Source organism: Strix uralensis, chromosome 5, assembly GCF_047716275.1.
Source record: "Strix uralensis isolate ZFMK-TIS-50842 chromosome 5, bStrUra1, whole genome shotgun sequence".
In the NCBI taxonomy this organism is placed as follows: domain Eukaryota; kingdom Metazoa; phylum Chordata; class Aves; order Strigiformes; family Strigidae; genus Strix; species Strix uralensis.
Window position 1 is genome coordinate 60,906,284 of NC_133976.1, and position 17,897 is coordinate 60,924,180.

Sequence of the window (17,897 nt, forward strand, 5' to 3'; positions counted from 1 at the left end):
GGGGACAGTCAGTGCACACCATGCCCACGGTCCTTCTAGGGACTGCTGTCTCCAAGTGGTATGGACACAGCCATCTCATCTCTTGATTCCCAACACTACATACAGTACTGAGCATGAGTCCTGGGAAGTGCCAGGGCACTTGCGGACTATCAGCATAGCTGCAGGCTCAGAAGAAATCTGACAGGGCAGCAAGAAATCTTGACCCTACGAAATGCAGCAGAAAGAACAAGATTTCCCTTTCCCTCTGTTTGCTGTTCTCCACCTCCATCACCAACTTTGTGACTTGGTGAGTTTCACCATCAAAATACTGGGGCCCCTAAGAAGCTGTGTCTCCTCGTCTTCTCCCACCCAGGGCTCTGTAATGCACAAAGCCATAATTTAGCCCCAGATGTTATTAACTCATAATTAAGTATTTATATCCTCTTAGCTTGCAAGCAGAATGTAATCTGGTAATCATTCAGTGACTGCCTGGTGAATAGCGGCTGTGCAATTATAAACTTCTAGCCTGGTCATCTGTATGTAAGCAGGATAGTAAGGTACCCCTGAAATGTGCTTTGCTATTGTTTTAACCATATAAATTTCAGTCATCTCCTTGACAATTCTGTTAAGGGCATGCTGATGTCTCTTTTCAAGGAAGGAACAGAAGGACACAATATTCTTTCTAGTCAGTGCAAATATTGGGTTTAATTCAAATATCGTTTGAACATGATTTGGAAAATAAAGTACAGGCTCAGCTGAATGATGATTTGTAAATCAGAATGAATGAAACTCCAAGAATACATAAAAGAACTCCTGACTTCTATTCCACCGAAAGAGATCTTGATTTCAATAGAAGTTTTGCCTGACTAAAGATTTGTCAGGATTCAGACTCTCATCTTTCTAAAAGCTGTCTCTCTTGAGGGATGTTTTAAGATCTGTGCAGAACAATCGAACAGAAGAATGAGAGCCTGATCCAAAAGCCTGATCATTGAAATCAAAGGAGGTATTTCCATTATTCAAACAAAGATTATAGAGTGCTGTACAGGAAAATATCAGGAATTATTCCATCAGCCTTCACAGGAAAACGTGCAGCTGTAAGCATTATTGTTGATGGCAACCATTATGCTTATAGTTCCAAGAACTACAGCTCTTCTTCTTAACACAGTATTAGAACAAGAAATACCTACATTTTCCATTTTTTTTCTTGAAGATGGTGAAACTATTACTTACATCCTTCTGAACAGGACAAAAAGAAGAGATTTTGAAATTTAAATGAATGTCTATAATTCAATAATGCATTTGTTGCATGAAACAGTTTTTAAGTGCACTGTGATTTTTATCAAAACTTGTAAAGTTCCTATAAAATGAAGATTTTTATTATGTACTGATAAATATGCAATCATATTCTTCTTATAGGATGCTTTTAGGAAATAAAATATTAAAATGGAACCTTTATTAGTAACATACATTTTAGAGCAGCACAAACAGAACTCTATTTGACATGTTAAGACCATATGTAATTTTCATCTTCATTACATTTTTGTAGTACATTTTACAGGAGGTATGACTGATTTTTCCTTTTAAATGAATGAGTTTTAAATAATCTAGCCAGATGTTTGTCTTTAAAATAATATAGTTCAGGGATGGAATTGGTCAGCTGCATAGACGTGTGGTCAGTTTTTCTCTTCCTCCTTTCCCCAGAGCTAAACTTTTATTCTCTTAAAGCTACACATCTAAGTGACTCCGGATTGGATTGCTTTGAGATGCCCATTTTGACTTTGAAGTGGCTTGGTTTCCAAGGGAGAAAAAAAAAAAACTATTCTCTGCTAATCTGCTGTCCTTTGGATTTTTCAAACTAGATACCCAGAAGCATAAATCCCATTAAAAGTGTAGGCTTATTTCTGGCACCTCTGCAGTTGAAAGGATATTTTCATTGCAAAATTGAACTGGTGCAGATGCATAAATCTCAAGAGATGAAATAATGATCAGTTAAAGATGTTACTTTTCCAGCTGTCTGTCCATGCTGATAGCAGCAATTTACTATTCTCCAACAGAGGCAGCAGAATGGGAATTGCTCAGTCCAGCACGTACAAGCTTAATCTGTTGCTGAGTCTTGTCTACTGGAGCTGTATGTCTACGAAAAGTTTGAAACATTGCTTCTAATAAGGAAAGACAATATGCATCACATTGGAGCATTAACTCTGAAACTTGGTGATTATTAAGCTTGTGATTGTTCACTGTTTCACTGCTAGTCTGGATGTTGAAAGTATGTAATACAGATAATATATATAATATATAGACCATAATACAATGGTCTGTCTGCCTTATCAATTTACTTACAAGTGCTTTCTTCTAATCTCTTGTCCAGTGACTTGCAGGAGCAGGGCTTGGGAAAACCCTGCTACTCTGTATGTTCCACTTCCACTCCCCATTGCATCATGCTGCAAGTTCCCAACCGCCTCATTCTTTTTGATTTGCTAAAATAATTACAAAGAACTTATCTTTATGTCCACTCTTTCCTTACAGCTCCAGAAACAGCTGTCTGAGCTGGATGAGGATGACTTATGTTATGAATTTCGTCGAGAACGTTTCACCGTCCATCGCACTCATTTGTATTTTCTACATTACGAATATGAGCCTGCTTCAGACAATACTGATGTAACACTGGTGGCTCAACTTTCAATGGACAGGTAGGGAGAATCTCTTGTTCATCTGGAAGCGTGAGACAATGAACATTTTCTTACAGAGAAATCCAACTATGTAATGCTTTGGGGAGAGAAGAAGCTCACTTGCATAAAAACTTAGGTCTCATACTCTAAGACCTTTCTTGAATTAGGAGTAGCACATGTAGATATCACACATGCATCCAACCTTCAGTTCTGCAGTGCACACATGAGTGTGGGTAGAGTTCATGAGAGCCTGAATACTGGATCTGCAGGGTTTGTTACTTGTCAGGATTATCAGGCATTATTAGTTTATGACACTTTTGCAGCAGCTTAGAAAAAACAGGAGATGTTTGTAATAGACTTAGACAAGCAGTTGTAGATGACCAAGTTTTTACACACAGTATTTCCTTATTAGGCAGTGTTAGTTTTGCTTTCATTGGCATTGTCCTTGCAGAAAATTTCAATTAGTGATTTTTCTTATAGTGAAAATCAAAACTAAACATTTTAGTTTCCAATTGGGAAGTTGAAACTAAAACTTTTTTTTTAATGTGCTAGTGTGAAATAAAAAGCGTCCTTTTGAGAGGAGTCATTGCATTTTTATACAAATGTTGATTTTCAGAATAACATTTCTAGTTTAACTCTTCTCAACTTTCAGTTCTGATGTAAAGTGGAATTTAACTAGTATTTCATTTGGGAAAAAAAATCCATTTCGTGACAAGTTCCGCATGCACGTTTCTGATTCTCACCATTGCAATTAGTTGTCGTTTTTCAGAAGCTCTGCAAGTGCAGTCCAGATCAGCCAGCTTTGTGAAATTTTGAATTGTCACTCTCCTTTTTCCTCCTGCTTCTCAGTTTGAATCTAGTCCAAACTTTGTAGTTACAGCTATCAGAGTGGGTTACAAAACAGGTCAGAACTTGATTATCAGCCAGAAACCGGTATTTCATTTAGCAGAGCACATACAGAATACAACATGACCCGTGAATACCACCACTGCTACACCAGTGGAAGGTCAGCAGTATTCCAGGAGGGTCAGAGGAATTTAGATCAACAAAACATTTACAGCCTGCTTTAAAAATAAACACAAGCAAATGAGGTCTATTCTGTTTCGCCAGTGCCTCAGTACTGCATCCTGCACATTGTGTTATGATTTGCTATGTGCATCAGTGTCTGTTCCATTGATTTTTAATTGAGGAAACATTTCTTAAGTGTTCACAAACCTTTGACTAAAAAACTAAAGAAATAAATTAAGCCAGACCCTGAGTGAGTGCCACAGTAAATTTGTAAAGCTGTTGTGTGCACATGGTATGTTTATTTCCCCCCCAGAATTTAATTCAAAAGAATAAGCTGGGGCTCAGTGCTGATTCACTGGCACTGATGCAAAGTCTGAGCATCTGTTTCCCTTTCTGGATCCTCACTGGGGCACATGTTTTTATTGATAGACAGAATCACACATTTTTAGTCAGGAAGAACAGCCCTCCTGATACTGTGTAGGAAAAATCTTCCCTACTTCGTTGGTGTGTTGCTATAAGTTATTGATTTTAGTTGGACCTACTTTCTTTCAGCTAAAATCAATAAATAATATCATACAAAAGAACTGTTTAGCTGCTTTGTTTTCTTTCACATCTTTAGGTACTGCCTTTTTTTTTTTTTTTGGATCTTCTTTAAACCACTTTTATTAAACTCCTCCAGCATAGCTGTAGACATTTAAGAATAGTGTCGCAGATGTAAGATGACATATACATAAACAGTGTGCTATATGCTACATTCCTGCATCATTCCTTCAAATGATCATCTGAGATGAAAGGCAAAAAAACAACTCCCAGTGTCTCCAATTATAGTCCTGTTGGAGATGAGACTGACATAACTATCATGACAGGCTTATGTTTTCCTGTGCTATAGTCTTGGGGAACGGAAGAGAGGGATACAGTTCAGGAGCTACCATTAATGGCTTTAGATAGAAGCTTTGAGACAGACTTTGTTCAGTGCTGTTCGTTACTGGTTAATTGTCATCTTTTATGCTGATGTGACATTTTCTTGGATAATGGTTTGGTTGCATCTCTGTGGTTTTCATGCATGTGTTTTGGCTAGGCAGCCTTTTTAAAGGCTTGATATGCACCCAGGGTTCGGAAATCAGACTGGGAGTTACGAAAATAGGAGATCAGGATGTGGACAAGAAGAGACACGTTAGCATTACACCATTTGAAGTATGGGCAAGAATGAGTTGTAAATTGGTTGAGTATTCTTAAGAAGAAAAGTGAAAACAAAGAATCTCACAAAACAATTGAATTCCAGCAAAATTCACTTGACTGAAACAGACCTTTAAAAAATTTACCAACTAAATGATGACCTCATTATTATGCAGTACAGCAGTACATTTATTTTCTCTAGAGTCCTTAAGAGAATGCATTTCTTAAGACCACAAAGAAAACCAAAATAACTTGGTCATGTTGAGCTTAGAAACTCATAATTCTAAGTTTTATGGTCAAAGGAAACTTGTAACAACTTACAGAGAGCAGATTGTGGAGCATCACCCAGCAGTCCCTGTGTCAAACTCATGGAAGTGGAGCCTGTCAGTGAGAATGATGCGGCAAAATGGAGTATTCTGAAGGGTACTAAGCTGTCCAGCTGGAAATTTGTACTAGCAAAACCCAGTTCCCACTTAACTATCATGAAAAGCCTTGCAGGCATTATCAGGTGTGCCATTTAAACAAGTTATATATGCCATTTGTCCACTGCATGGAATCCTTCAAAGGCATTTTGCTACATTTCTTGCTAGGCAAGTATTCCATTTTTAAAAGGCTGTCCGAAATCTGAGTACTGGTGAATTGGAGTCTCCTGATTAATAGGTTTCCACTATGTTGGAAAAAGAAAAAAAAAAAGTATTTTTCTCTATTTATTGTTTGTACAATCAAAAGCCTAAAGCCTTCACATACTTTTTAGATTTTTTTTATCAATTTATGTTTCTAATCTGGCTGTATGTTTCAAGCTGATAATAATCTTTGTTTCAATAATAGATTAAAAGAAAATAATGTACCAGGTGTAGACTAGTAAAGGTAATATCTCATATCTAAGAAGAAAATTATTGTATCATCTTGGATGTCATCACAATCATTCAGAAAAAGCTATTAACATTAAATCAGAACATGTGTTTGTTGGTGTGAATATATCAATGCTTTCTGCTGCAAAGCTTAGGGAGATAGTAGGAGGGGGAAATTATTTTCTCTGATTACAATGATGCAGAAAACTTTTCTTGTGTCCTGTATAAATATTAATAGGAAAAATCTAGTAATGTGTATTTGGAAGTGAGAGAAGATAGTCATGTTGCATAGTCTATTCCTAATTTTTAATAGAATATCTGGCTAGGCTGCATAGGTTCATTTCCCTTTGTATTAACTCAAGAGGGTGTGTAATCAGTCCTTGGTGATTTTTGGATGGCATGTCTTAATCTCTAGGCAATTCTCTATAAATTACCCAAAGTGCTTAAACGATTTTGACCAGGCTGGATTTGATTTACGTTTGTGTATGAGATCTTTTGTTGTCATTTTCATCAATGGTATTGTAACTGCTGAAAATTTTAAAAAATATACATCAATAAAACCTATTTCAAAAATGATTTAATGAAATTTGAGATACTGCTAAAACACATACAAGCTACTACTTTAAATTATGGTTTTGTCTGAGATGGTCTTTTGATATTCTGCAGCAATGCCATATCTCTCCCTCCTTCTCTCCTTACTCCCTACACAGAGTAATTCCCCTTTTTATCGTTATGTTATCCTGTGGTGGTTTAGTCCCTGCCAGGGTTCAAGACCACTTGGCCGCTACCCCTCCCCCACAAAGGGAGTGAAATACAAAGCCCCAGGGCTGAGATAAGGACAGGTTTAATACAACAGTGCAACAGCAACAAAACGAACAACAACAATAACAATAACAGTAATAACAATGAACAGAGCAAGATATGTACCGATACAGCAGTGAGAGCAGAGAGATTGCATAACACACACGCGCTCACCGATTCTCCTGTGCTATGGCGCTTCAGCGACTGGAGGTGACATCAGCATGGTATTGAATAACCCGGCTAGAGCTTCCCCCCCACTGCTGGGGAAACTTAACCCTATCCTAGCTAAACCAGGACACATCCTTTTGCCCTTTCCCTGACAGTGAGTTTTCTTCTAGTCAATGCAAATGTTCAGATAAGTCAGTATTCCCTTGACCTATCACTTTTAACAATTTTTAAGATCTGACTAACTGCCTTTCAAAAATTTGAGGAAGATTTTCCTAAACAGGAGGTAAAATGATCTGTGGGTCTGTACACCTTTCTCCTTCCACAAGCTTGTTGAAAAACACTGTAGTATGTTAGTGTGTGAGAATAGCTTGACCTGAACTGTGAATAGGGCACTAGACACTGTTGAAGATTGAGACCCCTACCCTGTAAGTACATCCAAACGGACAGATCCCTGCAACTGCTCAAAGCTCCCATCAGATGAAGTGCCATCATGCATATGGGTTTTCCTGCAGCATCAATGCTTCAGGCAGAAAGGATGGTGTTGATTTCACCTAGCTTTAGGTACCTGAGTTGTGGATGTGTGTATCTGAGCTAGGGCCATCTTAGGCTCACTTGTATTCAGTGGAGAGAAATAGGCATATCTTGGGTGCAGTCCATCTGTCCAGAAGGAGACATCAACTTAGATGAGATGAATCGTGCTGTAGAAATATTTATTGCTTTCCACAGCACGTAAAGTGACCCCAATCTGTCTCACTTAGAGATACATATCTACATTTGATCAGATGAATCTAGGCAAAGATTCTCAGACAGGAGGACAGCCTTTTCTTATTCTCACCCTTCCTCTTTCAGGCTCCAGATGCTTGAAGCCATCTGCAAACATTGGGAAGGTCCAATCAGCCTGGCACTCTATCTTTCTGATGCAGAGGCCCAGCAATTTCTGCGCTACGCCCAGGGCTCAGAAGTACTTATGAGCCGCCACAATGTCGGCTACCATATCGTGTATAAGGAGGGACAGTTCTATCCTGTGAATCTGCTAAGGAATGTGGCCATGAAGCATATCAGCACACCATACATGTTTCTGTCTGACATTGACTTCTTGCCCATGTATGGACTCTACGAGTACCTCAGGTAAATGGACAGTGGAGGGATTCCATCACTGTCACCCATGTTTTCAGTCCCTCCAGACCCCACCCTTCTCACATATTCCCAAAACAATGCAGTTTGAGCAGATCTGAAAGAGGCATCTTATAGGTGTTTAAGGTGTGACAATGCCCAGCCAGGCACAAAAATTTTTATGGTAGAGAAAGGGGCTGTAACTGGAAGTAAAGCAATATGGTTATGAAAAACAAACCCTCAGGTCTAAATGATAGTAATCAGAATAATTCCCTCAGAGCAGCAGAGAATCAATTTGAAAATTGAACTGGACTAAGTATTATTAAATGTGCAAGAACATCCTGTATTAGCAGAGATATGAACCAGGCAATTTCCCTAAACGTCTCTGGTTCTTAATGTCAGTGACAGAAAAAACATGCAAAGAATTACTGAACTTGTTGTTCCTGTGACACACTCTTAATCCAGTTCCATATCTTGGAAAGAGGGTGATAGTCTAACCAGCTCAAAAACATAACTGCAACACCAGCACCTGTCTCAAAGCAAGTGTGTATTGTATCATAATGAATCTGAGCAGGTTGGGCTGAGCAAACTACAGACCTCCGATCCATTAACTGAGTGTTTTTTAATAAAGACCTTTTTCCCCTGCAGAGGCTGGTCATTTGAGGGCAAAGCATAGAGCAAGGAGGACACCCTGTGGCCAGACAGGAGGATTTCAATTCCTTAGTCCTGACCAGCTTTGTTTTTCGTCTCTGTTCTAATTTGGTAAAAGTTGATCAAAGTGTTCCAGTGAGGGTCTGTCTGTAGGTGATCCTTTTCAATCCATAGGCCCAAGGTTTTGGAGTGTAAAGGCAAATATACCTTCCGGTATTGTAAAATTCATTTGTTTCAGGCTTAACAGCTCAGTAAGCATCTTCTTCTTACTTCTCTCTCATGTGGAGAATTAATTGCCTTTTCAATTTCTGTGTCCAGTATGGGGCCAAATTCACTATTCAGGGGAATGGAACACCCCTCCTATGAAGAAAGGCTGAGAGAGTTGGCGTTGTTCAGCCTGAAGAAGGGAAGGCTCTGGAGAGATCTTACTGTGGCCTTTCAGTACTTAAAGGGGGCTTTTAAGAAAGATGGGGACAAACTTTTTAGCAGGCCCTGTTGCAATAGGACAAGGGGTAGTGGTTTTAAACTAAAAGAGGGTAGATTTAGACTAGATAAAAGGAAGAAATTTTTTACAATCAGGTTGGTGAAACATTGGAACAGGTTGCCCAGGGAGGTGGTAGATGCCCTATCCCTGGAAACTTTCAAGGTCAGGTTGGACGGGGCTCTGAGCAACCTGATCTAGCTGAAGATGCCCCTGCTCATTGGAGGGGCTTTGGTCTAGATGACCTTTGAAGGTCCCTTCCAACCCAAACTTGTGATCCTATAGCTTTTAAGACACTGGATTTCAATAATATCATTGAAGTTTTATCACACTGTGTCAGCTTGTTTCTCACTTATTTTAGGGATACTTCTTTTTGACTTGTGCTAGGAAGACTCTAAAATAATTCTGTCCCTTGCATTAGCTGTCTCACGGTAGGGCAAATCGTTGTTACTCTATTCTTTGATGTTAGTGTTGTGTACTGTTAATTTCTTCAGATCAATGCTGGACACAATAAGGGTAGCAGCTGTTGATACTGACATGTAGTACTAAAAAGCAACTTGTTCCTCTATGCTGCTTCGCAGTGCACTCATGGAAGCCAGCAGTGAAAGGAAGAAGAAAGAAGACAGAATGGTGTACCACAATATACTTTAGATATTACAACCATAGAAATAATTCTCATATGGTGATAACATATTATAGAACTAAATGCATAGTGATGCCACCCATTGGTGCTGTTTCAGAAAAAAAACAGCTTCGCACTGACAGCTGTTGCATCCAAGACCTTGTGTTACTCTACCAGCCTTCTGTGAAGTCCATACCACCTTGACTCTGACTGTGAATCTCTATTGCCTGGGAATATTGAAATTGCTAATCTGCTGTTACCAGCTCTTTAAAAAGGGATTGGATTTTTTTGTGTGTGGACAAGAGGCTTTTGTTGCTTTTTCAATAATGATTTTTCTCAGCAAAATAGCAGGGAGATTGTTTTAAATATGGATACCCTGTATTTTTATGCATTAACTGTTCCTACTGCCTCTGCAAGTAGCTAATTAGTGCTATCTATCTGAATGGCAGTGATTGTTTGTTAGAGAGGCGTACAAACATTTTCATCTTCATTTTCTCACATAGAACAGCCATAAGCAAATAGAAATAGCGTGGTGTTTCAAGCATCATTTTGTACAGGATGAGGCAGACAAGTCCCTCTCACTGCAAGTTTGCTGATTTACATATACTGTATATTGTGTCTGTACAGACAATATATTCTCAGAAAGAAAGGAATTTTGAAAAACATTTTCAACATATTTTGAAGGTGTTGTATGTGAAAGGTTAAGGCCAGTTTTGAAGGAGAAACTGATTGAGCTGATGGTTACCGGTCCCTCTAGGTATCTGTTGCTAGCACTTAGATTTGTGCTAACTGAGCTTTTTCACAACTGCTAAGACCATTTCAATGCTTTTAATCTCCATCAAACCCCCTTTTTGTCCTACCTTATTCTTCTGTGAAGTACAAATGAAAAGTATTATTTAAATATATCCTGTTTACAAAACTCAGACACTTTTGTGGTCTGTGCTGAGTCCAAGTCTTTTGTCACCTTCCCTCATTAGTTACTGAGGTCATCTTGTCATTGCCCCAGAGGTAAAGGCTCTTTCTGGTTGCTACAAGTAAGGTGAGTGGGTCATCCTAAAGGTACTTCTAACATAAAATAACTAGACAGGCTGCTTATCTACAGTTGTCACAGCTAGCATTAAAGTTCTTTCCTGACACGTGTGTCTAAAATACGCCCTTTGCTTCCAGCAACACATTTAGCATGAATTGGGACTTGGCATCCAATCTCTACCTGCAGGTTTTATACCTGTCCCCTGCAACATGAGTTGTGAAGTATTTCTGGTTATTTTTCAGCATCTCAGCAAGAGACATACTTCATATTGTCTATTGCTTTTTATTTGTTGGATGCCTTTGTAGGCTATGCATTCATTGCTTTTGCAGAGTGGAAGAACATTCTAATGAATATAACAGTGAACTGACAACTCTCCAGTTCTTACTACAAACTCTCTAACTGCCATATTCATTGATCTCAAACTAACCACTTACCAAGTCCGGATGGTAGAAGCTAATTTGAATTAATGGACTTTTTTTTTCTGAATTCAGTGCTTTAGGATTAGGTTGCTAACCTTTCTGTGTCTGAAATTCTCTATCCTCCAGAAATGGAAGTGATATTACTGTCTGCCCCCATGAGGATGAGAATTCTGTGTTAATTTTTGGAAAGGACTATGGAGATGAAAAGACTGATATCAACATGCTGGATTTCATTCAACCTGTGAGGAGACTCTTGTGATTTAAGATTTTCTTCCACGCTTTGCAAAAACTAGGGTTGATTAGTACATTTAGAAATTTAACCCAACCTTCACTGTGTCAGAATGACATGCATCAGGTCTGAACACAAAGATGCCGGGGAAACACTTTCCTGGACAACACTAGCAAAGAGAAAGCTCTTCATAAAATCATATATCCTTTATTTGGGGAAAGGACAGATAAAGCAAAATAGATACTGAATCCAAAAAAACATCCTTTATGAAGATAGTGCAGGAATTAAACAGTTTACCCCATGCTAGTTTGCAAAATATCCAAATGTATTCCCTTTATTATATTCCACATACCTTGCAACACCAACTGTGAAAATTTTCCTATTCCAAGTATCACAGAACCAGTCAACCAGTAAATGGCACCTCCACTCAAAACAGGAAAAAAGTTACCCCACAGGAAAAGTAGATTTTCTTCTAATAGGAAGAGGTTAGATTTTCAGCTGGTTGTCTGAGGAGCAGACCACCCACCAAGTTATCAGAAGAAAATGGAAGGTGTTCTCTTCCAAATCCTCTCTGCCATTATCACAATTTACATGACCTCTGTTGTCGTTTGACACTCAGGTTCAACACCTGGATGTCAGCACTGATTCCTTCTTCCCCTTACATTGGTCCTTTATGTCATCTAGCCCACATCAAAGGCAGGCTATTGTATTCGGTCAGTGCTGCTAGACTTCTTGACTGAGCAGGTCTGAACTCCCAGCTCAGTTTTGACGAACCTCTCCACTTTGACCTTACCAACATGCACCTCAGATGCTCACATACCTCTTGAAATATTTCCACAGAGATTATCCTGCTATTTTATTTCACTCTTGAAGTGCCTCCACCACTTCTCTGTGTTTGACTGTATCCACTACAAGCATCCTGTTTTCAGACCTCTGCTTCTCTTTTTTCATATTGGCCTTTGGCAGTGCAAGTGATTTCAGCCTCTATATCAGTTTTTTCTCTCTGCCTTTTGGTTTTCTCCATGAAGGTACTGTCATCTATTCTTTCCAACTGTTCTGCCATTGACAGCTATACTAAATTTGCAGATAACAAGAGTAGGGAGTGTGCAGAAACAATTACTGATATCCACATAATTTTTGTGCTTGTATCCCATATCTTACAAAATGAGTCACGTTCAACACTAGTTTCAACACAACTTACTCTGTCTGACAGTCTCTGCTGTTACCCTTGCTTGATACCTATACCTACTTAAGCTTTGTCCAGCTTCAGACAGTCAACTTTGGTGGGCAAGATTGTCTCCTACTTCTAGCAGTGCTAAGCACAGCAAAGTCTTGACATTTGCCTGGGACTTTTGAGCTCTTCATCAAGCAAAGAGGTAGTAACAACCATAAGTGGAAGGTGCTGTTCCCTTGCAGAGCCCAAAGGATAAGCATCACTGCAAATGTTACCTGCTCCTTCCTAGAACTGAATCCCCAAAGGTGTACTGCTCAAGGCTGATAGATTGCACAGAGTCCAGAAAGCCTGAGATGTTGGAAGAGAAACTTATGTTAGCGTCCCCTACTCTCAGAGAAGGTATGAAGGGGAAGAAACATTAAGAGCATCATAAAGACTGGATGCTGGCACTGCTCAACAATTCTGGAAGGTCGTGGAGGAGTCATCTGTTTACATGCAGGTATCTTGGCCATTAGTGATGGTGAGGGAGAAGCTAGTGAAAAAAGTACAAAAAAGTTATAAGAAGATTCTGTTAAAATCCTTTAGTGGTGAAAAATTCACTGGAATGTGGCAGAGGTTCTTTAAACAATGCAAACTTTGCAGTAAGACGCTGAGAACAGATTTCTTTTTATAGAACAGGCCTATAGGGTGATATGAATTATCTAAAATTCAGATTTTATTAAATAGCCCTCCTTTTTCTCTGATGGCAATATAACTGAATTCTAGGTATTCTGGACCTAGAAAAAAGATTTGTTTGGTTCTTCTGTTACTATGACAGTGATCCCAATTCCTTCATCTTATAAGGCTGTAGAGAGTTTGCTGCTTGTCAACATTGTGCTTGATTGCTTGTTGCAGTAACATAAAAGTCAGGACAGTGAATCCTGTTAAGAGGAACTGACTTTGACAGGGAAAGAGAAGCATATTTCTCATATGAAATATGAAGATAATGGAAGGAAAATCGAGACAGTTATTTCTAATGACAAGCATAGAAAGATTCAGTTTGGGGGTGGAAAAGTGACTTATTTTTCTTTGGGTTTTAGTTTGTTAGGAAGAATAGAATGAACACCTCTGGCAGGCAGGGCATTAGGTTGCTAAGCTGTTGCTTTCCTGTGGCAGTCATCCTAAGGCCTCTGACTGGAGAAGGGCCCTACTGTGCACAATGCAGTGTGTGCACACACTCATACACTGAAACAGTCTCTGCACTGAACAACCTGCAGCAAAAGAAGGGAAAAAGTGAGGTATCTCAGTGCATCCAGTACACAGCTCTTCTCTGCAAGAAAGAGCCTCTTTGCCCTGTCCACAAAGCCAAGCACAAATGAGCTCTGATCTCTGGGCACTACCATGCAGATGATCGGACTGGATGATCTTCAAGGTCTTTTCCAACCTAGACAATTCTGTGATTCTGTGATTAACAATACTCAAAAAAATCCCTGCTAATGTACAGTTTTGCTGATCTGCCCCATGTGCTGTTGAAGTAGATCTGTGCCTTGCCTTGAACAAAGACCAACCATCATGGCAACAGTGTTCTTGAGACCAAATATCTGGTTCATAATCATGTTAAGGTAACACTTACCTTGCAGGACACACAGAGCTCTAGAGCAGAGGTAAAAAGCAAGTATGACGGCACAGCATTGCATAGAGAATAGCTAGGCTGAAGTGTGACCGAACTTTCCAGCTCCTCATCTTGTGAAGTCGTGGCTAAATCCCATTTTTTTAGAACTGCCATTGACTAGGCAGCTCTTTCCCATATATGTAGTAACTTTCAACTATGTTTCTCTTAAAAGGGGTGGTCAGTTGGCCATGCTCAGAGTTCTAGTTCATCTCTGTGCACCCCTGGACATGTAGGGCAGCATTGATCAAACATGCAGCCCTTGTTGAACTGTGTTGTTCTCCCTGCTCTTAGAGCAGTGGATCAAAAGTAGAGAAAAATATGAAGGACCCTTGGGAAAAACATGGGCCATAGTTACATTTACAGTATCAAACTGCCCATTCTCTGCACTTTATTTTGAAAGGCCAAGTGATTTGCTCAGTTTAAAATTTTCCTGCTTTTATTTGTTGTTTCTCTTTGCTAGGAAGTCTGTCATCCAGCTAGACCTGGCTAACACCAAGAAAGCTCTGATTGTACCTGCTTTTGAGACTCTACGCTACCGCCTCTCCTTCCCCAAGTCAAAAGCAGAGCTGCTATCTATGTTGGACATGGGAACGCTCTTCACGTTCAGGTAATGGAAAGTACTTTTGTTGAACTTGTGGTCATTATCTCTAAAGAATATTTTTATGTTCTTGTGAATATTTGATTTTTCTCTCTCACTGTCAGGTAGAAACCTATTAAGAAACCATTAAGAAACCTATCGCAATTTTTTTTCCCTTTTGATAGAGAGGCAGTGAACAGAATCCTATGTGTGTATATTCCATCTGTAAGCTCAGCATTTTATCTAGTATTATACTCCTCTACTGAAGGACTTCAGTTGTTAAATTGAATTTGTTTTATTTTCATCATTTTTTATGGCACTACAAAAGCAAGCACGACCATTACGCTCATGTGCATTTAATTTGCTTTTTGGCTGCCAAATACTATCTGAATAGCTGTGTCCCTCGTGTGACAAAAAATAATTTCTCTCTGCTTGTTGGTTCACTTCCTTGCTGACTTACTGGAAAAACAAATGCAGGTTTCTCATGCGCTCTTTTAAAGTGTGGAACAGCTGCTTAAATAACTAGAGTTTCTCAGTGCAGAGGTAAAAGTGTACTCTGACTAGAAGTTGAGAAGTGAAGAACACCTAAATTTGGAGCTCCTCTCTGAAGAAGACTCCTTTTGTGGCTGTGAACAAGTCACTTCCATTATCTGCCAGACTCTCTGGTTTTAAAATGCAACTACCAGGGGTTAACTGTCTCTTGGGTGTGTGTGGTAAGGTCTGATTAGCAGCCATTTGTAAAGCATGGCAGTGATAGGAAGAGTACAATATGGCCTTATATGTTGCACAGAGAGGGGGCTTAGAAGACATGCGTTCTCTTCTCAGCTCCACTACTGCCCTGCTGGGAGGTGTTATGCAAATCAGTTTGCTTTCTTACATCTCTGTTCTCCATCTCTGAAATGCACTTAACAATGTTCACCTCTCCTTTTTCAGTATTTTGAGATCTAGAGATAAAAACTATGAAAAAGCTAGGTATTATCCATGGCTAGTGGAGCTCTCTATCACCTCTCCCATCCTTCCCTTATTTTAGAGCTTTCCTTATACTTCTTCCATTCCCTGTATTACACACCTCTCTCATTGCAGCAGCCACTCTTCCCTCCTGTGGCTGCATGCACATGTCATAGCAGACAGCCTGTGTGAGCTGGGAAAACATAATTCTGACAATACCTCTACCAGTGACTGCCTTGAAATAGAAACTTGAGGTGACTGAGAGAAACATGCCTCTCTTTGGAAAATTACTTAAGGATACTGATAGAGCGAGTGTCTTTCTCTCATCATTCTTTAACAGTCAAAGATATACAAATTAACAAGAGATTTGTTGATAGAAAATAATTGTTTGTCCCATAGTTGAAAGAAAAAATCCTTCCAATGGAAAATAACACCCTCAGGATTTTCAGATGCTACATTCCACCAACAATCACATTTTCAGCTTACACAGCAGTGGTCTTCCACTACAGATTTCATCTTCAAGCTATGCAGCATGTTGGCGTGTTACGTACACAGCCAGATTTGCAGATCCTTTCTCAAGTCTCACTCAGGCAAAAATGTCTTTAACATCAGTGGGAGTTTTGCCAGAGTAAGGTTAAATGAGAATTGAAGGACATACAGTCTGTAGCTGGTGTACATATTAATGTAGGACACATTTTACAAATGCTTCCCCAGTTTGCTTTGGCTCATTTCATTGCTCACATCTATCAACAGCCACAAAGCAGCTGTGATCTGGGATGAGAATTTCCACCTCCACCTTCAAGGTGCTTTAATAATGCTGCAATTTGAGGCTGAGTGGGTGGGGGTGAGCTGGGGAGGACTGGTGTGACAGTGATTGCTGAGAATACCTGCAGCATCCCAGTCCCTCACACCACATGGTAGATTACAGTCTTCCCCTCACTGAAATTGTTTTTGTCACCTCTTTTCCAAGTGGTGACTTTTCTACCTCTGGGCAGCTAAGAAGTACAAAATAGCTCTCAATTACATCCCCCAGTCACCACCAGAAGAAAAGGGAAGACATGTGAGCATGTGTGGCTGGCAAGGTGCTCTGTGTGGAAACCCTCCGTGGAGGCAGGTTGCTCTGTGCTAGCTTGCTGGCTTTGTTTGCAGGTGCTGGCTGTGACTGTGACTCGAGGACATGCCTGCTCAGTGCCTGGGTAATAGCTGATGAACCGCAAATGTACTGCCAACACAGCTTTCAGGCACAAGGGAAACCACAGCTGGTAGAAGACGCATCATATTGAGAAAACATCACCAGCAACAACTGATTAACTAATTAACTGATTGCATCCACAATCCAGCAAAATGTTTAAGCATCTGAGAACAGAAGTGGGATAGTTTTTCTTTCACCAAATCATCTTTCTCACTGAAACTGGGAGCTTTGAGGGACAAGGCAGGGAGGAAGAACACCAAGAATAATTATTTGATTTTGCTAAGTTTAGTGAAGTTTACTATAGTTTTGACATTTTATTTTAAATAAAAGCAATCGGTAACATCGGTAAGATGAAACATTTGATCCAAAGCAGTCGGGGGTGTGTTTTCCACTTGTTTTCCATGAAAGGGGAAAGAAACTCATCATCGTTTTATGGAGATCAAATGATTTGGTTTGGATTTGTCAAAATTGCCAGCATAGTGAAAAATATGTTGTTCACACTTTTCACAAAGTTCTTCTGGGAGTTAGTGAGATTGAGTGTGGCCTTAAAATTCAAAGTGTAATTAAATCTTGAGTGAGAAGGGCCTGAGCAGGCAAATTATACTTATTCATTTATCCTGTGAGATGGAAGACCAATACAGACAGTGAACCACTTCTCACAACTGCATCACCGAGAGTAAATTCTGTTGGAAATTACTCACTCTTTATGATAGCTTCTTCTGTATGGACATCCATGTAATGGTGTCTGCATATCTTACTTTGCAGTACATTTCATGCAGTGATCAGCCATTGGCCAAGACCTAGCTCCAGCAGATTATGCGTGTGTGTATGTGTATATATAAATGTAGACTGATATATGTTGTATGTATGGATATGTATGTAATTGTGAACTCTCACAATTCTTGTTTCCAGTCTAATTATTCCTTTATAATTAGTATGCACACACCTCATCTGAGCATCCTGTACTCATTTTCATCTTTGTCTTGACCTTAGCCATCCTTTTGTCTTCCTCTTTCCCTCCACTCACATCAGTGACTCTGAAGAGGCAAGTAGATCATCTCTGGTATTATTTTGTTTGGTACAATCAGGTCTGTTCCTTCCTTTCTTCTTTGTTTTGTTTCTCCAGTCTCACTTCCATATTTTCCCTTTAGTGTCTTC

The 17,897-nt window shown here is 39.5% G+C and overlaps 1 protein-coding gene across 6 annotated transcripts in view; it reads left to right on the forward strand.

Annotated features, from left to right (window-relative positions):
• LARGE1 (LARGE xylosyl- and glucuronyltransferase 1) overlaps nucleotides 1–17,897 on the forward strand; it is a 354,353-nt gene that overhangs the window by 312,511 nt on the left and 23,945 nt on the right. For all 6 annotated transcript variants that reach the window (XM_074871306.1, XM_074871310.1, XM_074871308.1 and 3 more), the window contains 3 exons: nucleotides 2,506–2,669; nucleotides 7,502–7,780; nucleotides 14,483–14,629. In XM_074871306.1, coding sequence (XP_074727407.1) covers nucleotides 2,506–2,669; nucleotides 7,502–7,780; nucleotides 14,483–14,629 — 590 coding nt within the window. The remainder of the gene's footprint in view (nucleotides 1–2,505; nucleotides 2,670–7,501; nucleotides 7,781–14,482; nucleotides 14,630–17,897) is intronic.